Source organism: Solanum lycopersicum, chromosome 9 (assembly GCF_036512215.1).
Source record: "Solanum lycopersicum chromosome 9, SLM_r2.1".
NCBI classification, from domain to species: Eukaryota; Viridiplantae; Streptophyta; class Magnoliopsida; order Solanales; family Solanaceae; genus Solanum; species Solanum lycopersicum.
In genome coordinates, this window is record NC_090808.1 from 66,081,915 (window position 1) to 66,109,004 (window position 27,090).

Here is a 27,090-nt window from a genome sequence, read left to right on the forward strand (position 1 = left end):
TAGTCCTAGTTCTCAAAACGACCTAGCGGGTCGTTACACAAAAAGGAGAGGATATTTTTTAAAAAAAGGTAAACATCAGTTACATTTTCAAATAATTTTTTTTTCTTTTTTTTATTAGTTTGTATTCATTCCAATAGGTATGTCAAATGAATCTATAGTTATTTAAGAAACATATTTGTATTCATATATTTTTTTCATGTGTATTTATTTTTTCTTCGAAAATTTGTATTTCGTATTCATTACAATATTTATTTTATTCGTATTTCTATTTATTCTCTAGTTGTATTAAGAAAATTGTATAATATTATATAAAATACAAAAAAGTAGTATGATAAAAAAGTGAGATAATAATTTTTAGAGAAGGAACATATCACTTAAAATTCTCATCATTAACAGTTTAAAAAAAAAAAATCTTTTTTCATTCTATTAGATTAACTTTCATTTGTAATGTTTTCATTTTAATTGTACACCAATACTTTTTACATTTTATGTGCTCATTTTACCATTCAAATTAAAATTGATTTTTTTTTCTTTCAAACTACAAATTGTATACAAATTGACTATGAAAAAAAATAAGAATACAAGATTCTGGAAAACATATAACATACATAGTAAAATAATATAATCAGTACACAATATTCTAAAAGAAAAATACAAATTAACTGTTGAAAAACAGAATACATATATGTTTAAGAAATACAAATTCATATAAGATAGCATACATAGTGAAAATGATATAATCAGAATACAATATTTTAAAAAAATATAAATTGACTGTTAAAAAATAGAATACATCTATGCTTAAGAAATACAAATTCATATGAAATACGTATTTGAATGACTACAAATAAAAAAGAAATACAATGTTCTTAATAAAAATATGAAAATAAAATCATAAAAATAGTGTTTCAAATACTAAAATTTTGAAATGCATAAATATTTGATGAGTATGTTAACAAACTCATATAAAAATAAAAAAAATGACGAAAAAATTATAATACATACAATCCAAAATTCAACATAATTTTTTATTTCGAAAACAAAATCTTATGAAATCTCGCAAAATAAAATATGATTATGAAAATACCTTTATGTATTGAGAGATTTCTTGAATTAATCGATAGATATGAACTTGAATAATTAGTTCTTCTTCAACAATGAAAGACAATAATGGTGAAATGGCAAAAGAGAAAAAATTTGAAAATCTTAAAGATGGAAATAAATTAGTCTGAATGGATAGTGAATATATTTAAGGGAAAATTGTATATAATAGCAAACTAATAACCTAAAATAAATAAAATAGCTAGGGTTTTATTTAATTGTGCTCCATAGCAAACTTTAGCTAAAATTTGCCCGCGTCTCTCTCCCAAAAATCTCGCTCGCCACTCTCCATTCTCGCTCGCCTCTCTCGCTTTATACACAGAAGTGTATAATTTTGTTTCTGTTTTGTATAAAGCGAGAGAAAATTGTATATACACATGCAAAAATATATATCTTCGTGTTATACACTTAATTATACAATTTACAAACATTTTACTTTAAATATTGCAGAGAAAAAGGCCAACGAATTATACAATTGCGAATTATACAATTGTAGTGAAATACAATTTTCTCTAGCTTTATACAACAGAAGTGTATATATTGTGTTTCTGTTTTTGTATAAAGCGAGAGAAAAACATATATCTTTTTGCTATACACTTATAATTATGCAATATACATACATTTTAATTCGATTCAACTGTATGCAAAACAAATTTTATAAAAATATTGCAGCAAAATAGGCAGCGAATTATACAATTGTGCATTATACAATCGCAGTGAAATAGGATAACGAATTATACAATTGCAGCGAATTATACAATTTAGGGCAGCGAATTACAATTACACATGTATAGCGAATTATACAGTTTTATGTTTGCTATGGAGCGTAATTATGCAAACTTTGCTATAGCATACAAATATGAATTTTTTGTTTACTATATATGTGAAAGTTGCCCTATATTTAATGTAGGACTGTTTTGAGAAATAAAAGGAAAGACAAATAATAGTATTTACAAATTATTTTTAAAATAAAGGAAAGACAAATAATAGTATTTACAAATTATTTTTAAAATATTGACATTTTGACATTTTGACTAAATATTTTAAAATGTAGATGTTTTTACTAATTAAATTAGAAATTATGACTACTTTACTAATTTTTCCTAAAAAGAATGGAAAATAGCGACAGATAAATTTTATAGCTGAAAAACAAAAATTTTCACAAATTCTATTCAGCAGAAGAATTCTGTTAGTTACAAGCGAAATAACGATGGACTAGTGATGAAGTTAGATAGATAATTCGTGAGTAGGTCAAAAATAATCATATAGGTGTTATTACAAAAGTTTGAACATTATAAGAGATGAAACGATTGACTATTTAAACTATTTTTCAGAGAGATGAGATATCACTGTAAAGTTCAATTATATAGGTTTGAACTTCATACAAAAATATATGAGTTCACAAATTTCTAAATTGTCTGAAGTTAAGCATTGACAAGTCAAATTTCAAAGGTGTTATGTTTATATCTGAACTTCAAATTCAGACACCTAAAGTTAATTTAAAGAGAATAAGCTTACAAAAATTAAGAAATTTTAACTACGATTTAAATAGACCAAGTAATTGTGCACAACATCATTTAAAATATAGTCAATTTTAATTTTTTTTTAAAAAAAGTTTAGCAAGCATCAACAAGCTTCAAACATTTTGTTTTGATTTTTCACATGGTATCAAAAATTTACATTGAAATTTTGATTGAATTTAAATCATATACTTCCAAAACTCAAATTCAAGACATCTTACCACTAACGTTCCTCACTCCTTTGCAACTTCATGCGAATACATTATACTTAGTTACAAGTAAAAAAATATATAAAATAATCATACAACATCAAAAAAATCAAACTTAAAAAGTTGATCTAGTTTATTAATATGGTGTGGTTAGCGTGACAGTGAAGTAATTATTCTTGTTAGCAATAAATTCCATAGGCTTATATTATAATTACATTACATTATAATTATAATCTATAAGAAATGAATTCAACACCAACTCAAAATGATCTGGCATTCATTACAATTTGATTATATTTAATCACTTAATTATATGGACTGAGATGGATCACAACTCCCTAAATATTTCGAATGTTAATTTCAAGGTTGTTGACATTCTGTGTAGAAATAAATTAAAAATTGGGAGCTAGCCAGCTAATATCTATTATCATATTTTTTCCCCTAAGTCCCCCTTTTTAATATTATTAATTAATCATACAAAACAAAAATTTCTTTGGTGATCAACGGCGACTTAAGTAGTGATCAGTCTTCGTACTAGAATGCCTTTTTGATCGAAGAGTTTCTTTTTTACTAATAAAAATGCAGAAAGCAAAAAAACTTTCATCAGCTCCAAAAAATAACAGGCACATGCTATAAAAAACATGAAACATTTACTATAAAATATTTTGTTATTAAAGTGTTCAACTGATTTAACTAAAAAATATTAAAAAATTAAAGAAAGTTACCTAATTTTTTCATTATAGGTCATTTCGAATTAATGTGTTGAACAGAGTTTCGATTAGATACTTAGATTTATTATAAGACTTAAATTTACGAATTCTGATAAATTTTGAAAAAGATTTCAAATATGATCGCATTATTATTTATTTGTTTCTTTTCCTCTTTACGCTAATAGAATTGTTGAATGTAAACGTGTACACGTGATAAATATCAAATATGGGCAAGAAAATATTCTGGAGGTAATTTATTTATACCAAAAAAAAAAAGCAGAAAAAAACTTGTCTTCACTAAAAATGGAAAAAAATAAATTATTTTCCTCCCACAGAAAATAAATCCCATGTGCTCCTCTCTGCCAGCTTTGGGAGCTTCTTTTATCTTAATTGAAGATAACTTAAATTAATAGCGATATATAATCTATTTAATAATTTTTCATTAAGTGAAATTTGAAAAAAAAATTAAAAGTATATTACAGTGCAAAGTCTCACACTATATTACCTTAGCACTGTATGTTAAGTTAATTCCTATTAGTCATTTGGTTTTAAAAAAAAATTTCAAAAAAAGTTTGAAAAAAAATATGAATAAAGAAGTTAGATGAATTTAAAATAATTAAATTCAACAATTAAAAAAAAACAAAAACTTAGGTTAGCATACCGTATGAATTTAAATATTTCATGTTCTGTCGATTCATTTTCATCTAACATTTTTTAACTCATCGTACCTCTAATAACATCCATCATTGTCATTCATGTATACATTTTTATTGAACGCTTATTTCCTTTGTAATATTAACTTGAATCACTTTGTATTTTTAGTGAGATAATTTCCAATTATATAAATATCTAAATTTTATATTATACTACAAATACAAAGTTAAGTTATTTCCTTTCCTAATTTATCTTTTCTTTATTTTTATCGTTTACAAGCAAGATAAGATTAATGATCTTTTATTTGAAATGTAACGTAAAAAAAAATGATTTGTTGTAAACCAATGATTTAATCAATAAATTATTTAAATCTCATAATTAATTAAATAATATTACCTAAATTAGGATAAATAAACTTTTTTGTATATATATAAATTATAATTTCTCTCCTATATAAATCAATATAGATGGTACTGATATTGATTTATATTGTAGCTTACTGTTGAGGGTGACAAATCAGTGTTTCAACTTCCAAGTGCTCAGTAGTTGAACTCAACAGTGGGTTCTTCCCTTTAACCTTCTTGACACTCATTTGAAGTGGAGTTAAAAACTCAAATACGGAATTCAATTATCTTTATTCAAATGATATAATTTATAATAAAGAGTACACTAAATAATATATAAGGGCATACTTATGCATTATTCCTTATAAAAAATTAAAGTTCAAAAAATTTAAACTCTAATTTTGCGAAAGACTTCCCTTATCCTGTTCAATCCTCTTAGTATTTTAAAATTGGAGTTTGAACTATAAATTCAACTGTTAGCTCATTTTTCTTTTTAAGAAGTATACTAAATATAGAATTTAACGGTATAATAATACTATTTATAAAATTAAAATTCTGATTTCACGTCACAAACAGCTACTTTCAAACCACAATAACCCAAACACAAGCAAAAAGAAAAAAGAGACAAAAAAAGGAAGAATATTTTTGTAAAGTAAAATAAGTGAAAAAAGATTACCAACTTTCTCATTATTCAAAAAAGAAAAAATAATTTAAAAACCAAAAAAGCCAACTTTCCTTTTTGTTTTTTTTTTCTTCTTTTTTGGTTTCATCTTTCTTCTTTGTTCTTTCTGTTTTGCCTATCCCTTGGAACATTTCAATTCACTTTGTAGAACAACAAAACAAAAGTAAACCCCCCACCCCACTTCTACTACCCCCACTTTCTGCATTGTCTCTTCGATTGTCCATTTCTTGTTCTGCAGAAACTGCTAAAACCCTTTTTCTGGTTTCTTGAACAGTTCCAGAATCTCAATTTTTTTTTGTTTTTTAATGAAAATTGAGTGTTCTCTTGATTCTTTTTCCAAATGGGGTTTTTTGTTTTTAGTCTTTGAATAGTTACAGAATCTCTGGCTTCACTTGCACGATTTTGATTCTTTGGGGATTTGTTTTTTCGTATAAAATGAAGTTCTTTCCTTTTTTTGGTTTTTGAACTTTTCTGATTCTATAGGTATTTGGGTTTTGATTAATTGTGAGAAATGCAATCAGAGAGCTCAGAACAGGTGAGATCGGTTGTGGCAGCAGCTGATACTAGAGGGAAGCATCGGATATCTGCTGAATTGAAGAGACTTGAGCAGGAAACTCGTTTTTTAGAGGTTCTTCTGATGTCTCTTATTAACTTTTTTGTTTTGTTGCTTAAAAATTGTCTGTTTTTTCTGGTTTGCTGAATATGGTTGTTGTGAATTTGATATGTATGAGGAAAAGTTTGAATCTTTCTTCAAAGGGGGTGTTGTGTTGTATTGGTACACAGTGCAGATAGGAGTAATGAATGATGTTAAAAAAAAGGGATTTATCGTTATATGTGTTTGGTAATATGTGAAATGGATTGACCATTAACTGAAAAAAAAGAGCTTTTCTTTACTTTCAATTCTGAAAAGAGGGGCTTATTCACCTTTTTGGTTGAGTTAATGTACCAATGAGCTATTTCATCTTCTAGCACACACTTTCATAGTGTGGTTTACCTCTCCTGTGTGGTTTCCGAGCTGTTGTGAGGTTTACCCTGTGGTCACCCAAGGAGTAGTGGCTGTGAAGTCCCTTGTCATAGAAAAATGAGCTATTTCATGTTACATATCTGATTAAAGTTCTTGAGTCGTGGAAGTGTGAGGGTGTATGTCCCCTTTCATTTCATTTTCGATGTAGTAGGGAGAGTTCATTTGAGTTTTGAAGTGAAATCTTATTGTTTTTGAGAGTTCGAATAATAATTATTTGAATATGTTTTGGACTTGGCATGGAGTTTTTACCGAGAGCCTATAAACCTGTTGAAAATAGGACATTTAGGGCTCACTGATGTTTCATTGGAAACCAGTATCGAACTTCAACCATGAATTCTGGCCATCTAAAAAACTGCTGCACAGACTGCACAATATTACATGTTATTGTTTGAAATGCCTTTCTATTTGTGTTGCTTAAAAGTTTTTGAAGGCTTGATTTGCAACTATATATAAAAAAGACTGTTGATATTGTACCTGATGAGGCATTAACAGGTATCCCCTTTTTATAAACATCTGAAATCAGAAGAATATAGTGAACATTGTTTCAGTCCATTATGGAGTTGTTAGTTGAACACTGGAAGTCCTTACTTATTTGATGTTGGAGTGGGAGGAAGAAAGAGACGGTAGGGCAGGGGGGTGGGGTGGTACAAGGAAAATAGAAACCTGGAGTAGGAAAAGTATCATCGGACCACAAACCAATCAAAGTAATTAAACTGAGTTGCTTCACTGCCAGAAAACAAAATAAGCTGTTCTGTTATTTTGGCTTTTCCTGATTGTGAATTTTGTTGTTTATTATGGGAAACAGTGGTGGAGCTAGGATTTTTAATATATCTGGAGTCAAAATTCTAAAGGAGTAGACCTACGAAGAAGTTAAGGGGAGTCAATATGTACTATATATCCATAAAAAGGAATTTTTTTACCTAGCTACACAGTGGAATCTTCTTCTTCGTCACCCCTGGAATACATGTGGAGGAGATTCCGAGATATAAATGCAAATATTTGAAGATTTTGTGGTGGTTGGGGGTATCTAGCTGTGAGGATTTCTAAAGCAGACAAATTTTCATGGTCATCGGATTATATATGGAAGGAGACAGATACTAGAATCTTCTCTAACTGTGCAATTAGAATCTTTGTTTTTTGACTTTTGCTTCTTGACATGAGTTTGTAGCTTCACTCCTTTAATCATTTCATTATCTCTGAGAAAGGTCTAGAATATTTTACTCCTTCAGGCTTCGTCCTTTTTTATATGGAAAGACTTGATTGAACATTGTAAATAAGATGTTAATTTTGACTTGCAACTATATTACTGCTTCTGGAGAAAACATGAATTTAATAGAAAAACATTACATCAAAGTTTAAAATTTAAACCACTTTATCAATTTGAATTCTTGAAAATTGTGAAAGCTGTACAAAAACAGAATGGTATCAATCATGATTAGACGTCATAAGAATGAGTAAGATAGAGTAATAATTTGAACTTAAATGTCTGGTAATGCTCATAAATATTAGTTCGTAGAGTGATTAATTATCACTCACAAGTAGCATTTCGATGTGATTCATATATATTGACTTTCGAAACTTTTTCTCTAGAAATTGACCCAATCTTATCAAATTACATCTCTTTTAGCATGGTTGGAGGTGTAGGTATCTAATATGTCTGCCAATGTGCTGAGGAGGGGGGTTGTGTGTGTTGATGTGCGCACAATCTGTCCAGGATACCACCACTATAAAAAATAAAATGTGAGCTTACGCTGATGTTTTTGTGAGCTGTAAGGTGTTACCTTTATGAATATTTGACCTAGTCTTAGTTCATAGTTGCTTAAATTAATTTTACGTCCCTGTGATCTTACACATCAAACTTGGGAAATAGAACATGTTGAGAGAAATACAACACCTCGTGCTTGTTTGGTTTTCGAATTCTAAAATGTTCTATCCTCTGATCAAGAACTTCTTTATTGGTTAGAGTTGCTTCAAAGGACTTCAACCAGTTCAAGAGTTCCGGTTCATGCAAAGCAACCTGAGAAAAGAGTTCTTACTTCTTACAGTAAACTTCATGTAAAGGAGTTTCTAGGAGAGAGAGAAGGATGTTTTTTCCTTGACTTCTAGCTGCAAAAGTTCAAATAACACTCCTAATATGTGAAGCCACAAAATAATGGCTACTGAAAGTCTTGCCTAAATGAATTATGAATCTTCTTCATGAAAACACTTTATTAGTGTCAAAACATATCATTTTTTTGAAAATGGCAACTTTTTTGTCAAACATATCATTTAAAAAGCACATTTACTATATTTGCAATTTCTCTACATATGCATGTGATTATTCAGAACATATTTTTTCCCGAGTTTCTCCTGACTCATATCTGTGAAAGGAAGCTCATTTATAGTGATAAGTCTGTCATATATACTGCTTAATTTATCACCTAATAGAGAACTAGAAATGGCATGAGCTTTGTGGTATATCTTATGAACCCCCTTTGCTAATGGAGAATCAAATCTTTCTCTATTTAAATTATGTACTCTTGTCCAGTAGATATGTTATTTCCCATCACACACTGCCATATCGAACTTAGATGATCTGTAAAATGTTCTTTCCACACAGACATAAATGTGTAGTATACAAGCTGATTCGAATTGGTAAGAAAAGGCCTTCCATTTAGGAATTATCAGTTCCATATGACCTGATTAGATCTAAAAATAATCATTTTTGGGCTCTCTAAGGATTCTAGAACTTTAATGAGGAAGCACGCAATGCAGATTGAACATCTCAGTCACTGGATTTTTCACTGTATATAAGACTTGAGTTGTGTAAAGCAGGGTTGATCAGTTGATATATTCTGATTGCTCAGTAACCTAAATATTACATATGTGAGTTGCAGGTAGAAAATTACAAGAATCTTTCTGTTAACTTAGATATGTACTACGTGGAACTCAATACTCTTCCTGATTGTTTCTCCCTCTACTTCTTGTTGTTTCTATGAATGTTTGTGCACCAACGCAAATGTGATTCGTGCAACCATTAGGCTTTGCTTGAGTATCTCCAATGTGGTTAATAAAAAATAGTGAATACTTCTATCTGTTCGTCCAGTGTTGGCAATTTTAGTTGAGCTAATACTTGGTGATAGTGTGTCAACCTGTATAGATGATAGGCTAAGACATTTTGGGGGGCTTGACATGTGTTGTATTAATATGTGCATGATACATCTGAGACCAATGTGGTGTAACATTAAATAATCCTGAATTATTAAAAAGGAAAACAAAAAAGATATGTGCTACGGATGTGATCCGGGTTAAGAGTTGTGCTTCTTTTTTCTTCTATATGATAGCAAAGCTCTTATGCTCTAGAATCCTTGAACAAATTTTAGTTGCACAAAGTCCAACAGGATACTGTAAATATGGACCTTATACATTAATGGAATATCCTTCGACTCCTTTTGATGTTGTGTTTCTTTCCCAGGGTCTCCCTTCCTTCTTTGAGCCCTTACCTTAATTTGACAGCTGCTGTGCTTTCCGTTATTTGGACAGTTATCTTCCACATGTCGTGCCATATCTGGTGGCATTGCCTCAATCTTCTTCGCAAGGGTTTAAGGCTAGGAGTGGTTGGTCTCAGTTGTTTTTCATGTTCCAACATCAGACATGATACAGTATCTATTTCTTGCTGATTGTTACTTGTTTTGTTTTACTTATAATAACCAACAAATCCATGAGGGCTAGTGGCCTACAGTTCAAAACTTGGTGGATAATGGATCCACTCATTTACCATTCTCCTCTCAAGTACCCGACTTTTGTTTGTGGTAGGAATCTAAGCCATGATGTGCGCCCAACCCATAAATTGGGCTCTTGTCACTGATCAAAGCCTTTGGGCAAATTTTTATTTGTTTATTAAGCCTTCTTCTGTAGATAACCGACAATACATACTACAAAATTGCTGATGATGTAACATGTGCAGGAAGAACTTGAATTGCTTGACAAAATGGAAAAGGCATCAGCTGCTTGCAAGGAGTAAGTACAAGCATAATATATTTAACTTGATATCTGTAAAGCTTTGAGACAGTAGATCATCCCACTCCTTCTCTGGGTATGGAGCCGATCGTGCATGCCCCAAGGCCCCTTTTTGTAACATGATCTGCACAAAAGCATTGGCTAGATGACTTACTTTCTGTTCAGTGCATGTTATGGTTATCTAACTTGATTCTCTTACATGGGCTTAGGATGCTAAGTAATGTGGAAACAAGGCCAGATCCATTACTACCAATGTAAGCATTACCCTTCATTTATCGCAGCGTCTTATGAGTGTCATATTTCGCTAAATTTTATGATATTTCCTCCACCAGAACACACGGTCCAACAAATCCTTCTTGGGATCGATGGTTTGAAGGAGCACAAGACGCATCAGGTTGCAGATGCTGGATATTGTGAATTTGTCATCTGATTTTGGAAGTTCTACTGATTGGAGAGGAAGTTGAAGTGTTTGTATTCACAGTTTGTTGCCTTATACAGAGGTCTTATGTGCAGAAAATGAACATTTTTTTTTTAAAAGTATTCCTCAAGAGTTGAAATTCAAGATTTCTAATCTTTATTGCTAGGTCACTCAGCATTGTGCAGATGACATTTTCTAATTTCTATTGTAACATCATAATGACAAGTAAAGTATTTGTTGTGGTTAGAAATGATTCATAATACCTGTCTCAGTTGCTAAACCTTCAATCAAGAACCACTGTATGTTATTTGTTTCAACGTTTATTTTGGAGCTTGACATGAGTTGAACATAAATAAAATATCGAGGATTCATATAGCCAATCTCAATCTATTCGAGACCGAGGCATAGTTGTTTGATTTGGAGCTAAATAAGTAATTGTGCAAGAGAGAGCTCGTGGCTGTATATTTTTTATCAAATTGATTCCTAACAAGAACAAGATTGGCAAATCATCTCCACAAACATGAGCCAATACAACACTTATTTTGAGACGGAAGAAAGTAACAAAATTTTGGAAAAACTACTAGACGTACATCTATACTGCCAAATTTAAATATATTTTCAAATAATTATGTATTTTATGACTAATTAAGAGTTTTCTATCATATATTCAGAAGGATACACCTAGATACATGTATTTTTGCTAGCAGATAAATACATTAAAATAGGGAGAGAGATGAGCGAAAACATGAAGTAATTAAGCGAGATTCGTCTATGTATTCAAGATATATGTGAATCATCGTAACTAGGATACACACTAAATAGGTATATGTACCTGTTTGTATTTCGTGTGATTTACATAAATAGATATATGTATCTGTTCGTATCTCGTGTGATTCATATGTATCTTGAACAAAAGGATACAAATCCACTTACTGTGTATCTAGAATATAAAGTATACCTAATTTTGACTATTTGTATTTCAAAATGTATGTATGTAAACATATATCCGATAAAATTCATGATATTATAAATCAAAATATATCTAAATAATTAGCTCTTTAGATTTTAGAAAAATTTAAAGTTGGTATACCACAAAATCCACTTTTATCCGACCCATATAAGACACCTTCTCCATTTCTTCCATTCCCCAAAAATCAGAAATGGCAACTGGTTCTTCTTCTCGTCCTCCACAGAAAACCTACGATCTCGAAATCACCATCGTCTCCGCCAAGCATCTGAAAAATGTCAATTGGCATCACGGCGATCTCAAGCCCTATGTTATCTTTTGGGTCGACCCGGATCAACGACGCGCCACACAAGCTGATGATTCCGGCAATACCCGACCCGTTTGGAACGAACGATTCGTCCTCCATCTTCCCCAATCTCAATCTCCTCCTCACGATGCTGTTCTTACTCTTGAGGTCTTCCATTCAAAACCTTCGGAAACTCCCAAACCTTTAGTCGGTACACTTAGGGTTCCGTTGAAGGAACTGGTTAACGTCGACGATTTCAACAAAATCAGAACTTTTGAGCTCCGGCGACCTTCCGGTCGGCCTCATGGTAAGATCCGACTCAAGCTTGCTATTCGTGAATTATCTCCACCCCTCGATTACCAAATACCCCCTCCTTGTAGTTATTATTACTCTACTGCCCCCCCTCCTCCTCCCCCTTCCTACAGAGCATTTCCTTCTTCCCCATACCCCTCACACCCTCATCCTCCTCCGTCGCCTGTAGTTGCACCGCCGCCACCTGCTTCTCCATCACCACCACCTCCTCCTCCGCAGCAACATTCTTTTCCTTACAGTGGATTCGCTGATCCTTACTCTAGTTACTTCCCTGGGTATTACTCTCAACCTCCCCCTCCTCCACGACCATTTGTTGAGCGGCAATCTAGCTATAACAGTTTGGGCTCGAGGCCAAGCGCCCCTGTTGATTATTACCCTCCTTATGATCAGAAGCGTAGTGGGAAAATGGGGACGGGGTTAGGCACCGGATTGGCGGTTGGAGCAGTGGCTGGTACATTGGGAGGATTGACATTAGGGGAAGGATTGAAGTATGAAGAAGCCAAGATTGCAGAGAGAGTTGAAAACAACATAGCAACCAGAGATGATTACAGCAATTACAGTGAATATTGATGCTGATGCTTCTCACTGGATGAAGTTCTCTATACTAATGGGTAATCAATCTTGCGCTGTATTTTGTATATATAAAGCTCGTTCATTTTCAATGGATTCCTCCTCTTAATGATATGATGAATTATGTCAGTTCAGCTGTTTTTGAGTTTCTTCTATGAAGGATTCTACTGGTAGACTGATATATGTAATTCTACTTCTATCTGGTTGTTTCATGATGTAGCGTGGTATGTTCGATGAATGTATTGTTTGGATAGATTATTATATCGTTTTTAACCTAACTCGTAATATCATGGATGCATTTATCTATAAAGCCAAACTTGAAGAGTCAAAAACACACTTACATTAATTTTTTCATTTGAGTTTCATATCTAAATTATTGAAAGTGTGCTTCTCATATCTATACACTAACGCGCAAGGATTCGTACCATGGGTAAAGGATTCGCCTATAGGAAATATTCATATCCTATATATATACATATAGAATTTCGAGTGTCTTCTCGATCATACATACTATTTCGTGGTGGTGATGGATAAATTGACATGATATATTCAAGAAATATTATATTGTTTGTTATTTGCAAACGATATTAATTGATGAGACATGCGATGAACTCAACTAAAGATTTGAAAGCAAGACCTCAAGAGTCTAAAAACTGTAGTTTGAGGTGTTGTGCACAATGTAAACTTTGTAGAGTAGTTGTTGGATCGACTATAGTGTTAGTTAAAAATTCGTGCGATCAAAAGATGAAGTTAATATAAACGAGGATGCTTCGATGACTGTGTGAGCATGTGGAATAAATAAGATCATGAGCTGAGACGATAAAAAGGAATTAAAGAGAAGTGATTACAAATGTCACAACACATTATCATTTTATCAAAAACATGACTTTAAATAGGAGAGTTTTTTTTATCGAATTTCCCCAAAGAGACTGAATAGAGAGCTTGACGATGAAAAATTTAGAGTTGATAATTTGTAGGTAGTCAAGTATTTTCTATGTTCCAATGGTAGAATCTTATTCTTCGATTTTATTAATATTTTACTTTGGTTGTCTCTAGCATTTTCTTTAATATTTTTATGGCCAAATACATACGCAGGTCCCTAAAGTTGTTCGCGTTTTTCCCCCAGGTACCTCAACTAACCAAGATTCCTATTAAATCCTTTAACCCCCTATAATTTGATCCTTTTAAATATTCTTGGCTGATGTGGAGCCAAATTTTAATAAATTATTTTTGATAATTAGGCGCGTGAGATGAACCTTCCCCACGTGGAAATTTTGACCAATACACTCCAACCCAATTACACGTCAGTGCCACATATTAAGTCATCAATATGTGGCACACGACGGCGACGGCGACGGAGAAGAGAGAGGAAGATGGGGAAGTGACACAGAGGTCACCGATTAGAGTACATAGGAAGAGGCAAAACACTGGAGATCTCAATGGAGTTAGAGAGAGAAGTTTTCGGTCTCAGACGGGAAGATCGGCGCCGTCTCCGGAGAAAAGAAGGTCGCCGGCTTCGTCAAGGGGAGTACAGGGGAGGGGAATGCCGCAACAAAGGCGTAATGTGGGACCCCCAAATGGACCTCGACGCGGTCCCAGCGAAAATGGGGTTCGGCGGTCAAATTCTCCGGCGAAACGTGGACCGGTGGATGCACGTCGGAATGTGAGAAACAGAAGTCCGGCGGCGCGTGAAGTAGAAAAACCTGGTAATCAATCGCCGGCGAGAAACGCCGAGAATGAGGGAAGTAGTAGTAAAACTGAAAAACCCAAAGAAGAAGTTTCGCCGGTAACTGGCGAATCACTTGAAAATCCTCTGGTTTTAATGGAATGCTTCATTTTTAGGTTTGATGACAAAAACATATTAAGTCATCAAACCTAAAAATCAATTTTCCCCCAAATCACTTCTAACCCGTTTTTAAACGAGAAAACCCTAAGAATCTCTTCCTTTCAATGACTTTTACAGCTGAAATTCTTAGATTTTAAAGTGATTTCGAGTGGATTAAAGTGAAATTCTTAGATTTTAAAGTGATTAAAGTGATGAAATTCTTAGATTTTAAAGTGATAAAAGTGAAATTCTTACATTGGAACTTGATGATTAAGAAGAAATCAATGAAAAAAAGATATAATATAATGAGCTAAATAGGAGAAATAATGATGAAGAGAAACAAAAGAGGAGAAAAAATGGAAGAATGGAGAAATTAGGGTTAAAAGGGGGAAGAAGTTAGTTGGTGGGTGGTTCAAGATCCACATCAGCGCTTTTAAAGAGTCTGCACGTGCTTAAAGGACGTGAGATCACGTTTGGCTCCACATCAGCCAAGAATATTTAAAAGGATCAAATTATAGGGGGTTAAAGGATTTAATAGGAATCTTGGTTAGTTGAGGTACCTGGGGAAAAGCGCGAACAACTTTAGGCACCTGCGTATGTATTTGGCCTATTTTTATCATAATTTTCTCTTATATTTATTTTATATCATGTTATGAAAATTCAAGGATCCATCAAAAATTATCTCTCTATCTTACATAGGTAAAAGATATAGTTATGGAAAAATCCATCCTTTGCACATTTCACTTGTAAAACTATATTGGATGTTATTGGTGTTTTAATGTTTTCTGATTGAAAATTAGATTCTTATGATTTTGTTAGGTTTGCACTCAGAAATTATTATATATTATTCTTTTTGTTTCAATTTGTTTGTCTTACTTTCTTCTTCTCTGTTTAAAAAAATGTAACATTTAAAATTTAATTTTCACATTTTTAATTTAAAATAATAAATTAAATATTAGTTCTTTCAACTTTTTGACATTCTGTAAAATGAAAGTCACACAAATAAATTGAAGATATAATACATAAATCGGACCCTTAACTTGGCTTTAAATTATAATTTTGACCTTTAACTTTGTCAGTGCATAAATTGACACTTTTACTATTTAAAACTTCAATTAAAAAACACTCTAATTCTACCTGGCAAAATGCGTGAAATACACCTAAATTAGGCGCGTCAGAGATAAAATTTGAGAATTCCAACGGTAAAAAACCATTGAAAAGACTATTAAATCCTTAATCAATTCTTCTCTCTATATATATACATATATTGATTTTTTAAAAATGAAATTTCACTTTTTTTCTCTTTCTATTTTTTTTTTGAACATTTTCCCCTTTTTTCTGGCATTATTTGTTATTTATTGCAAATAATGCACAAATTACAAGTGACATTTAATTATTTTTTGTTATTGTAAAAAAAGAAGAAGCTATAATGACGTTTTTTTTCCCTATATCTATTGTAAGCAAGATGGGCTAAGTACATAACTGTAAAAATCGAATACAATTTATGTCCGAAGACTCTAAATCAACTACTCCAATCCACACTTACGAGACTTCTTATATTTTGATTAGGCAAATTGCTATTCAAACTTAACAAAAATCTTTGAAAAGTTCATTTAGACATTTATCAAAACAATTTAAGTGCACCATTTTACTTAATAAATTTTAGCATTCTATGTTTATTTCTTAGCCTCTAAAAATTCGTAATTGTAATTTGCTACTTACTATGACAATCATAATATACAAACATCTTTTATTTTTTCATTAAATATTTGACAACTTAAAACACAAAGATACTGCAAACTTAAGAAAGAAGAATAAGTTGGTTGATTTCCGTGACTTCCTATATCTATGGGCTGCTCTGAAATAATTTTGCAACAAAAACGTTAGCTTCCTCTAGTTATTCCCATTTTAGCTTGAACATTTAATCAAAAATATGCAATTCTTGTTTATAAAGTGTTGAACTTTGATACCTTCACTAAATTAAGAAAGAAAGAATAGGTAATCATTCAAGTTATGAATTTTCTGCACATATCTTAAACAATTTTTTCTTTGATTTTGATTTGAATATAAGGGTATGAATTTCAGAAATTCAGATTAGAGTTTTTTTTAAGGAGAAAGAGGAGAAGAGCTGGTAAAAACAATTCCAGAAATGAATTTGTTTTCTTTTTCACCTTATTTTATATTATAATTTATTTTTATTATTTTAAAATCTAGGTGTATTTATTTTAGTTAGGTGGTTGCAACTTAGTGGTTCACCTATCCACGTCGAGTGTTTTTTTTAAAAATAAATTTTAGATAGTTAGAGTGTCTTTTTGTGTATTATCAAAGTTAAAGATCAAATTTATAATTTGAAGTTAAATTAAGGGCATATATATATATATATATATATATATATATATATATATATATACATTAAAATGGAAAGGAGTATATATTTAAGGAAGAGCAAAAATGTACTTAATTTTGATAAACTTAATGTCCTATGTGTATTTAAATGTAGACATTAAAATGAAAAGGAGTATATATTCAAAGAAGACCAGAAATGTACTTAATTTGATAAACTTAATGTTCCTATGTGTATTTAAATGTAGACATGTAGATTCTTATGCATATCTTATTATTTAGATTAAGGTTGTTTAAAATTTAATCGGAATCAATAATTTAAATCAATTTTTTAAAATTAAATTATTGATAATGAGTTAATGATTAAGCAGTTTCGATAACGATTTTGACTTGTCTTTATTATTGGGTTATCAATTCTTAACAGTTTGAGATTCTTTTTCTTAACGAGTTAATCGATAATTCGACAGTATATTAAATAATTATATTTATACCATTTAGTATATAAAATTCTTCACTTAAAGTTAAGTCTCATACTTTTATTTCTGACTGTCTGTGCCTTTCAATTTCTCGGTTATTTTACATTATGACATTGTTTGCTTTTAATTAAAATAAAATCTGCCAACTCATATGTATGATGTTTTATTTTTTTAATCAAATCTTAATGGATAAATCAATAATCGAACAGATAACGATTAATTATCAATAACAAATAACAGATAAGTTAATATATTAATGATTCTTTAATAGTTTAGCATGTGTGTAAATCAATAAACGATAAACTTCAAAATTAAACCGATTAACATACAATTTTATGCTTATCCAAATTCAAACGTCTTCTACGACGAGGCTTAAAAGTGGTATAAAATATATTTGTTGGACCATTTTAAACCTACCTAAACATGAGGGACTAGTTTTGTTTATTTTTTGTTAGTAGATCCTCCTAAATCCTTTGTTAATGTTTGTTCAACGATAATAACAAAGTTCTCCTGCCTCGCTATCTCCGCCTACCTTTTACTCCCTATTTAAATTGCTCACTCCAATTCTCTCTCAGCTCCCGTCGTTAACTACCACCGCCGTCCGCCGGCGACTACGATTTCCGCTGAATTATCGTAACGTCAACCCGATCACCGGAAATATCCTTAATTTGCGAAATCTCCAGTGAGAAAAACAATGTCGCACGCTATTAACTTCTTTGTTTCGTCGCCTTCACGTTCGCCTGCATCTCTCACAATCTCAAGGCCTTCGGCGTTCGTATCAACCGGTAGTTTACGTGTACCGGTGAAGAAATCGTTGCGGAGTTTAGTTGTGAAAGCGTCGGCAGCGTCAGATCTCGATGAGTCACAGTCATCTCCGGTGTTAGTGTCGGAGAATGGTTCGGGAGGGGTGTTATCAAGTGTGACGAAGGAGTATGGTCGTAATAATGCGGTCGCATCGTCAGCGGATTCGAGTTCGATTGAAGTGGATACTGTAACAGAGGCGGAGCTGAAGGAGAATGGGTTTAGGAGTACACGTAGGACGAAGCTGATTTGTACGATTGGTCCTGCTACTTGTGGGTTTGAGCAGCTGGAGGCTTTGGCTGTGGAAGGAATGAATGTTGCTAGGATAAATATGTGTCATGGAACACGTGATTGGCATCGTATGGTAATTGAGAGAGTTCGGAGGTTGAATGAGGAGAAAGGGTTTGCTGTTGCCATCATGATGGATACTGAAGGTAGTGAGATTCATATGGGAGACCTTGGCGGGGCTTCATCTGCTAAAGCTGAGGTATATATTTAGTTTGAATTTGGTATAGCAACCCCTTCTACGAAATCGCATGAAATTAAAAGTTTAAATCTTTTATACTGTAGTTTGGTTTATGATAAGTTAAGTCTTAAGTGCCTTGGAACTAGCAAAGTTTGTTTCTTTAATACTTGTCTTTGTTGTTGTATGACAAGAATTGGGATGATTTGCTTAGTGTGAATCATGTTGGTTATCCAAGTCTAGTATTTAAGTGAACTCGAGAAGGGTAGATAGGCTGCCCATATCCATAGAGTATGGTACTTGGAAACATATAGATTTATCAGTTAGCAAAAAACAGGATTCTTGGGGAAGTTGCAACCTTTCGAAATTTGGTGCATTTTTTGCTATAATAAACTGAGGTTTCGTTTGGGAGTGTACAGTAGCTTTGATGTAATTTTTCCAGTCCTATTTTGAAGTACTACTTTCAAAAAGTAGCTTTAGTTAAGCACCTACTGCTCTTTGCAGAACTACTTTTAGGCACTTTGTTAAATATTAGGTACATGAATCTTGGAAAAAAAACTATCATCCAATTGACAATGGGAAGTTGTCTTTTGAATATACCAAATACCGAATTAGTTGGATTGGCTGCGCCTCATCCACCCAAGCTGAGGTATATATTTGGCTTGAAGTTGGTACAACTTTTCATTTTAAGAAATTGTGAGCAGGAAATTAGTACCATATTCTGCTTTATGGACGAGTTAATCTCGTGTTATTTTCATAAGAGAATTTGTGTTTACCAATGTAGCTGTTTATGGGATTTAACAAAATCTGTTGTTGTTTATGTTGTGGTATGAGTAGAACTGGGATGCTTTTGGAAGGTGCAACCTTTTCATTTATGTGTATTTGCTTAACTGACTAAGGTCCCTATTGGGTGTTCTGCAGTTTCTCCGAAGTTATCTACTACTTTATAAAAAGAAATACCATTTCAATAGCTTTGAAGTATTTTTACTTTTCGTCTTCTATACAGTAAATACTTTTCGAGCTCAAGTGTTTGTACAAGAATTTGAGAAAGCAAGTATATTGTCTTTTTGATAAAATTAATTTCATCAGCGAAAGTTTGTGCTTTAAGTTGAAAGTGGGAAACTTCCATCTAAAATATCACCTACATTTGAATCTGGAAAGCAGTTTTCTCTGAAGTGATTCCTCTATAAGTGTTTTTGGCCTAAATCAGCAAAACTAAAAGTAACTTTACAAATATTACAATTACTTGATGGGATGTAGATATAGCCTGATAGATAGTGACACAAATAACTGTTAGTCTCTTTATGGTGTCAGCATACATGAATTCAGATTTGGAGTTCTGTCAAGTATAAGATCATAATTAAAAACTTTTAATGTGGGAGGATAAAGCTAAAATCAGGATACTTATTTTGGCTGGGATGGGATGGAGTGGGGGTGTTGGGTGGGGAAATAGTGCTCATTTTCTGTAGGAAGATATTGCGCAATGATGATCTCTGTTTGAAGTTTTCTTTTGTTCCTTCCTTTCTGTGTTTGCTTGTGGCTGTTGCTGAATTCTAGCTGAGGTTAAGTTAACCACGTCAATCTTAGTGGCATTCGAGAATATTTACTTTGGATAGAGAAGAGAGGTAAGCGAGAATCAGGCTGAGCATTTGTCAGAAGTCTGAAGTGTGGTTGATTGGAAAAAATGTTGGATCTTGCTACAGATTTGAACTAAAAACTGTTTTTCTTGTCTGTTTTTACTGCAGTACTGTGTTCTTGGCATTTAAATCTGCTTGATATTTTCTGCATAGTAGAATCAGAAAGAAATATTGAACACCAACAATAATCTATGAAATTTTGCTTGGGGGGTGGGGGGTCTATGGAAAACACTGGATATATATCATTATCTGTTATGCTGAATAAAGATATAACATCTAACTATTCTCTTTATACAGGATGGTGAAATTTGGAATTTCACTGTTCGTGCATTTGATCCACCGCTTCCAGAACGCACCATCACTGTTAACTATGATGGTTTTGCTGAAGGTTTGCCCTATAGCCTGCTATAGAAAATAAAAAAGACCATTTTTGCAAAGAAATATGCTTTCGGTGTCATTCCTTGCGCTTTGATAAATATGTTAATTTTGATTAATTTGTTGGCTTAACTGTTTCACTGCAGATGTAAAAGTGGGTGATGATCTTCTAGTAGATGGTGGAATGGTGAGATTTGAAGTGATTGAGAAAATTGGCCCTGATGTTAAGTGTCTTTGCACGGATCCTGGACTTCTTTTACCTCGGGCTAATCTGACATTTTGGCGGGATGGTAAATTAGTAAGGGAACGCAATGCTATGCTGCCAACAATTTCCTCAAAGGTTTGCACCTATATTCCTTTCCAGCTTCTTTGAAAATAATTTATGAGCTTGGTTTACGTAATCAAAATTGAGATCTATATTTTGGTTGAAGCTGTTCTGGTATGAACCTTTTGCCTTATTGTTGCACCTTTTATATTGTTCAGTTATATTGCCCCTTAATGTTGTCAAAATTAGTAAGGTCAATAACTCGGACCAATAATATTACCATTCAAGCAAGTACAAACACCACTCCAGGTTAATACTACGCATGAATTTCAAACTTGTGAGTATTAAAAGATAAATTAGTTTTCTTCTTTATACATGTGAGAAATATATTACAAATCAAAATGTAAGTTTAGTACATTACGAAGACTTGGATTTGCACACTCTGAAATAGCCAAACAAATCACCAAATTCAAGTTACAATTGATCGCTATATGATCCATCAAACCTCCAAAATTACATACAAGTGTGATATAACGGATCATGTACAAGTCCCAAATCCGTACAAAACATAGATTCCTATGCAGATATGCTGTTCATAAAAGATTCCAAAAAGTCTACTTCAAATGGCCATCTTCAAATCTCTTGCATAAAACTTAGTGGCGCATGAACTTTAGACTTGAAGCCATTACATTCTCCAATTCCCTTTTAAGTTATAGGTAGCTCAAATGGAGCATAAACATAATCAAGTAAACAAATAATACATAAAAAGAACTAAATACCAAATCTTGAAGTATTTCCAAATATCAATATCAATATAGAAAGGCTCAAGTGTCAAGAGAGCTCATAAAATTATTTCAAGGAAGTTTGTCAAATAACAAATTTGCCCCCCACATGTGTTTTTTGAGAATCATCAAATATCAAGATGGATCGAAGCCTAAATCAAGTAGGGTCGAAACCCAATATCAACAGAATTAAGAACCATATTAAAAACAAATTTCTAATTCACACTTAATATGAACAAATTGCATAATTATGTCGATCAACAAATCTTAATTCAAGATTGCAAAAGATCAAATAAAAGAGGCTTGACAATATAGGTGACAAACTGTCACAAGAAGGACAAAGTCGCAAAAAGAATACGAAATGATAAGCTTTGGTTGGCAAAAGTTACTTGGTATACCTGTATAGGTGGAGGTAGCAGGTACCCAGTGATATAGTTGTGAGATGCGAAGTTGTGGCCCAGTCACCACCATTATCAAACAGTACCTTTTATATCAGCTAAAATTCCCAGATTCTCACTTTAAAGGGAACTAAGAACTCTTGTAGCCTGGATCTAAGGACTTAACTGTTGATCCTGCAACATTTATGTTTCACAAAGAGTATGCATAGTCAATTCTAGCTTAGTACAACAGCTATTAGGATATACCTGGACTTCCACTAAATTTTTTCAGGATCCAGGCACACAGTTGTTCTCACACCCTTAAATTTTTTAACTGCTGAAATTTAGTATATTTAGATGGTCACTATTTCAAGTTTTTCACTGCTGCAGGATTGGCTAGACATTGACTTCGGGATTGCCGAGGGTGTAGATTTTATTGCTGTATCATTTGTCAAGTCTGCTGAAGTCATTAAGCATCTTAAGAGCTACATTAAAGCCAGGGCCCGGGATGGGTAAGAGCCTTCTTAGTAAATAAAACTGCATTTAGCAGAACAGACCTTTACTTCCGAATATATTTAAGAAGTTGATTCTCAGCAATCAAATTATTCATTTATCTGGTTTGATGTGCTGCGCAGTGATATTGCTGTAATTGCAAAGATAGAGAGCATTGACTCGTTGAGGAACCTAGAAGAAATAATTCAGGCATCAGATGGTGCTATGGTGGCAAGAGGAGATCTTGGTGCTCAAATTCCATTAGAACAGGTTCCATCAGAGCAGCAAAAGATTGTTCAGCTATGCAGGCAGCTGAATAGGCCTGTTATAGTAGCTTCCCAGTTGTTGGAATCTATGATTGAATACCCTATTCCAACTAGAGCTGAAGTTGCTGATGTTTCCGAAGCAGTTAGGCAACGGGGGGATGCTTTGATGCTTTCTGGTGAGTCGGCCATGGGACAATTTCCTGAGAAGGCATTGACTGTTCTAAGAACTGTTAGCTTGAGAATCGAAAGAAGGTGGAGAGAACAGAAACGCCGCGAAGTTATTGAATTGCCATCCATAGCATCTTCATTTTCTGATAGTATTTCAGAAGAAATTTGCAACTCTGCCGCCAAGATGGGTAAAATTCTATCTTGAATACTAATTGATTTGATTTTCATTGCTTTTTATTTGTTTCAAAGCCTGCAGATGTAAAACTACTTTTTTTCTATTGTTGTTGTGTGGTCTGTGGAGTGTGGACTGGACAATTAAATGGTGAAATAGTAAAATCGTGAACTTTGACATTCTGCATTAAAGCTCTTTTAGCATTTGCCCAATATTTTCTAAAGTTAGTAAATAACCTAAGGAAACTGGGCATGTTTTTAGCTTACTAGCAAGATATAATAATCTGAAATTTGTGTGCTATGAGGAATTTTTCTGGGTTAAATCTGTTCAATTTTCTACGACATTAAAAACAATTAGAAGTGGGAATAGTAAAATCCTCGTAATCATGTCAAAGTGATTAGCTATCATGAATCTTAGGATTATTGGTTCTGATGCACAGCTATTATATCATGCATTTTATTGAGACAGGATATCCCTGTGATCAAATGATTATTGCTAAATCTGGATAAAACAACAATTAAGTTCTATTTATGGTTCTATCATCTATGTAGGGAATGCTGAGAAGTGTATAACTAATGGATCTCATCCTTGCAGCATGTTAAGTTTTCTCTGAAAAATGTAACATTTGGATACATTTCAGAATTGATATACCTCCTTATGACTTCAAACATGAATTTTCTGGCTGCATGAACCATAGAGTAAACACACTTCTTTTTTTGGCTTTTAATACAGACATGGACTTATACATGCTTTTTATAAAGATTAGAAGGACCCATGTATAAATGCGATTAAGTGAAAACTGGAAAACCCATTCCCGTTTTCTTTAGTTTCTCTCCCAATTTTGAGAAAGCTTCTTGAATTCGTCATTTCTGACTTTAATGTTTACACTATCTTGGTGTATCTGTATGCGTGTGTTTTATATTCTTAGATCAACTATGAATTGCTTTGCGAGGGTGAGACTGAGATGGCTAGTTCAATTCTTCTCTTATGTGGCACGTAAATTATAGTGGTAGTTTTCTGATGAACGGATGTTCATGCAATATCGATAATGCATTAAAGATAAGTAGCCATTTTGAGTAAGCCTTCAAAAGGGAATAAACATTTTTATGTTGTCTTTTATAAGACCTTCACATATATTATATGTACAGTTTCAAATGAATTGAAGTGCAAGCTGGAAATTCCATTCCCTTTTTGATGAGTTCTGCACATTTTTAAGCTTTTGCAAATTGTCATATTCTGCAATAGTAACTTATATGTCATAACATGCTACTCTTGGTGTATGCATGTAACTGCGCTTCTACCCTTGTTGTGTTCTTGCGTCAACTTCTAGTTGCTCTTTTAGGATGACGGCAACAGGTGTTTTGTTATCTGCCATAAGTTAGCTCAATTCTCAGCTACAAGCAACTGAAAGTAGATCATTTGATAATTTTTAGTCAACAAAGGAACTACAGAAGATTTTAACTGCAGATGGAAAATGTGCAAGAACAGTTTCTTGAGTTATTCAAGTAACCATTAGACTGCTAATTTTTGGGATATCATAACTAGTCAGTTTATTCATGTAAATTCTACAAATGGTTCAGATCTAGATGCCTTAAAATGTTCAGAAGGAAAAAAGACTCGCACATTATTTCTATCGTCTCATAGAGAGTAGCTCTATTAGCTATCACACACATGCTATGCATCTTTGCTATATGCAGTTATCTATTTGCTTCTATGATGAGAACATAAGTGATAAATGAGTGTGGACAATTGGAACTGGGGGTGGGAGGTGGGAGGGAGAGTATACCTTGGATCTTCTAGGTAAAGACTCTTTATACACCTTATGATCAAGTCATTTGGCTGTGTGCGCCTTTTGTTGCCTGTTAAAATGTCAAATATAACAAGGATATAAATTCTTCCAAGAGGATGTCTATCTAAACATTTGTTGTACCTTAATTTAGTTTATAGAAGTCATGTTGACTGTTTGTCTTTTGATATTGGTCAAATGCAGTAAGGATATAGCTTCTTCCCAAGTAATATAGGAGTCTTACACAGTTTAAGCATGTTCTTCAATCTACTTTGAGGGGGGCATGTACCATATGTGCATGTCATCCATAGAGTGCCTGACATTGATATGTCAATATCAAGACAGGAGGCTAGAGAACTTGGTCTTATGCTTTTTCTAAGAAATAAGAGAGACTTAACATAAACCCAAAGGGTCTTATGCTTTTTCTAAGAAATAAACTGAGCCTTAGTAATAGCAATATGATTACTGATCATCTAAATAATTGATGTTCTTAAATAATGAACAAGGTCTTTATACTATTTGGTTACAAAATGGAATTTGCTTTTGAATGTTCATCTTCATGAAAGAACTTTTTAGAGAGATGCTGAATGAGGAAGAGGAGGAGGAAAAATTAACTTAGCCAAGCCGTATTTCCCAGCAAGGAGAAGCAAATGTTATTTGAAAGTGAAAGCGCTTCTCAAAATAATTTTTTTTTTCTTTTAATATGGAGAGCTAATTTTTTCTAGAAGTCTTACATTTCGGTTCTGTGGGACAAGTCACAAGTCCTTTATGCTCAGCTTATAACTCACAAGGGTACTTGTTAAAAACATACCCTAATTTGAATCATGGTATTTTGATTTCTAATCTCTTACTATTTGGTGTAGTGATTATCTCCATTGTGATCTTCTGCAGCTAACAATTTGGAAGTTGATGCTCTTTTTGTTTACACCAAGAATGGGCACATGGCATCTCTCTTGTCACGCTGTCGCCCTGATTGCCCAATATTTGCATTTACGACAGCAACATCTGTACGTAGACGCCTGAACCTGCAATGGGGTCTAATGCCTTTCCGCTTGAATTACTCTGATGATATGGAAAGCAACCTAAACAAAACTTTCTCCCTACTAAAAGCTCGGGGCATGATCAAGTCAGGTGACCTCATCATCGCTGTTTCTGATATGCTGCAGTCCATTCAAGTTATGAATGTCCCATAAGTGCACAACTTAGTTCTGTACTTGAGTTTTGAGCTTTGAGCTTTGGCAACGTCAATTATATGCCAATATTAAATTATTAGAAAGTTCAACAATTCGGTACTGCTAGGGAGTACACAACAACAATGAGCCTCATCCTTCTCCGAGTGTGTCCCCATTTCTGGTGGATACGACATTTGATGTTACTGAATTGCCATGCACTTGTAGTCAACATGGATATGTTGCAACATGGTACCAGAGTAGATTATGTACTCCCTTGTTTTCCTAGGACTCAGAAGATGTAGCCTCTACTTGAGTTAGATGTGTCACTTTCCCTTAGAAATAATCGCGATTATTATGAATTATGTTCTTACAACTGCTACAAGTTTGTTGCCATTGGTTTGCTTTCACTATCTATCGATTTGGATTTAATAACATTTGTCTCTATTAATATTGTTTTTCTGATTGTCTGATTTGAGAGGATATTGCCTGTCTTTATTTTTCAAAAGAAAGAGCAGTACAATGCGAAATTATGAGCCTCACAATTAGGTTAAATATCTCTGTATGTAATACTGGGCCTCTCGTGAAGAAGGTGCATATGAAAATAGATATTTATGACAAAGAAGCTTTTGTTTCTACCAGGATGAAGAGTCTGAATTTTCACTATTTCATAAAATTAAATCGGGGGAATCAACATTTAATATATACATAAAAAAAAAAAAAACTTTGAATATATAGTATAATTATTCAACGAAGGGGCTTCGAATAAATTTCCTTAGCTCAAGCTAGCTCGAATAAGAAATGTCAAGTGATTCCCCTTGGATCGTTAGCTGGGCTTCGGATTATTATTACCGACTCGAGTTATTTGATACATGTGCTATAGAAAGATAACATGCA

General features: G+C 33.0%; 4 protein-coding genes and 1 long non-coding RNA gene across 5 annotated transcripts; 4 read left to right on the forward strand and 1 right to left on the reverse strand.

Annotated features, from left to right (window-relative positions):
* The first annotated feature begins 5,101 nt into the window (after positions 1–5,101).
* On the forward strand, positions 5,102–10,941 carry LOC101260574 (guanine nucleotide-binding protein subunit gamma 1). The gene is made up of 4 exons (XM_010328395.4): positions 5,102–5,848; positions 10,191–10,243; positions 10,453–10,497; positions 10,576–10,941. Exons 1-4 carry the CDS (start codon positions 5,732–5,734, stop codon positions 10,658–10,660), a joined length of 300 nt encoding a protein of 99 aa, XP_010326697.1. The 5' UTR covers positions 5,102–5,731; the 3' UTR covers positions 10,661–10,941.
* A 746-nt stretch (positions 10,942–11,687) lies between these two features.
* On the forward strand, positions 11,688–13,128 carry LOC101260868 (protein SRC2 homolog). The gene has a single exon (XM_004247569.5). It carries the CDS (start codon positions 11,822–11,824, stop codon positions 12,794–12,796), a length of 975 nt encoding a protein of 324 aa, XP_004247617.1. The 5' UTR covers positions 11,688–11,821; the 3' UTR covers positions 12,797–13,128.
* A 729-nt stretch (positions 13,129–13,857) lies between these two features.
* On the forward strand, positions 13,858–14,966 carry LOC101257303 (pre-mRNA-splicing factor CWC22-like). The gene is made up of 2 exons (XM_069288962.1): positions 13,858–13,922; positions 14,038–14,966. The coding sequence occupies exon 2, from the start codon at positions 14,127–14,129 to the stop codon at positions 14,673–14,675; it is 549 nt and encodes a 182-aa protein (XP_069145063.1). The 5' UTR covers positions 13,858–13,922; positions 14,038–14,126; the 3' UTR covers positions 14,676–14,966.
* A 2,818-nt stretch (positions 14,967–17,784) lies between these two features.
* On the forward strand, positions 17,785–26,628 carry LOC101261160 (pyruvate kinase isozyme A, chloroplastic). Its single transcript, XM_004247570.5, has 6 exons — positions 17,785–18,728; positions 20,639–20,729; positions 20,863–21,056; positions 22,531–22,652; positions 22,776–23,254; positions 25,916–26,628. Exons 1-6 carry the CDS (start codon positions 18,135–18,137, stop codon positions 26,215–26,217), a joined length of 1,782 nt encoding a protein of 593 aa, XP_004247618.1. The 5' UTR covers positions 17,785–18,134; the 3' UTR covers positions 26,218–26,628.
* LOC104649379 (uncharacterized) lies at positions 24,316–25,152 on the reverse strand. Its single transcript, XR_743321.3, has 2 exons — positions 25,025–25,152; positions 24,316–24,642 (listed from the first exon to the last, which is right to left on the reverse strand). It is a non-coding gene; the product is annotated as an uncharacterized lncRNA (long non-coding RNA).
* Positions 26,629–27,090: the final 462 nt, after the last annotated feature.

Coding starts and splice junctions, on each gene's coding strand:
- LOC101260574 (XM_010328395.4), top strand. CDS start 5,732: ATGCAATCAGAGAGCTCAGAACAGGTGAGATCGGTTGTGGCAGCAGCT. Junction 10,244..10,452: donor GCATCAGCTGCTTGCAAGGA/GTAAGTACAAGC, acceptor ACATGGGCTTAG/GATGCTAAGTAATGTGGAAA. Junction 10,498..10,575: donor CCAGATCCATTACTACCAAT/GTAAGCATTACC, acceptor TTCCTCCACCAG/AACACACGGTCCAACAAATC.
- LOC101260868 (XM_004247569.5), top strand. CDS start 11,822: ATGGCAACTGGTTCTTCTTCTCGTCCTCCACAGAAAACCTACGATCTC.
- LOC101257303 (XM_069288962.1), top strand. CDS start 14,127: ATGTGGCACACGACGGCGACGGCGACGGAGAAGAGAGAGGAAGATGGG.
- LOC101261160 (XM_004247570.5), top strand. CDS start 18,135: ATGTCGCACGCTATTAACTTCTTTGTTTCGTCGCCTTCACGTTCGCCT. Junction 18,729..20,638: donor CTTCATCTGCTAAAGCTGAG/GTATATATTTAG, acceptor CTCTTTATACAG/GATGGTGAAATTTGGAATTT. Junction 22,653..22,775: donor AAAGCCAGGGCCCGGGATGG/GTAAGAGCCTTC, acceptor TGTGCTGCGCAG/TGATATTGCTGTAATTGCAA.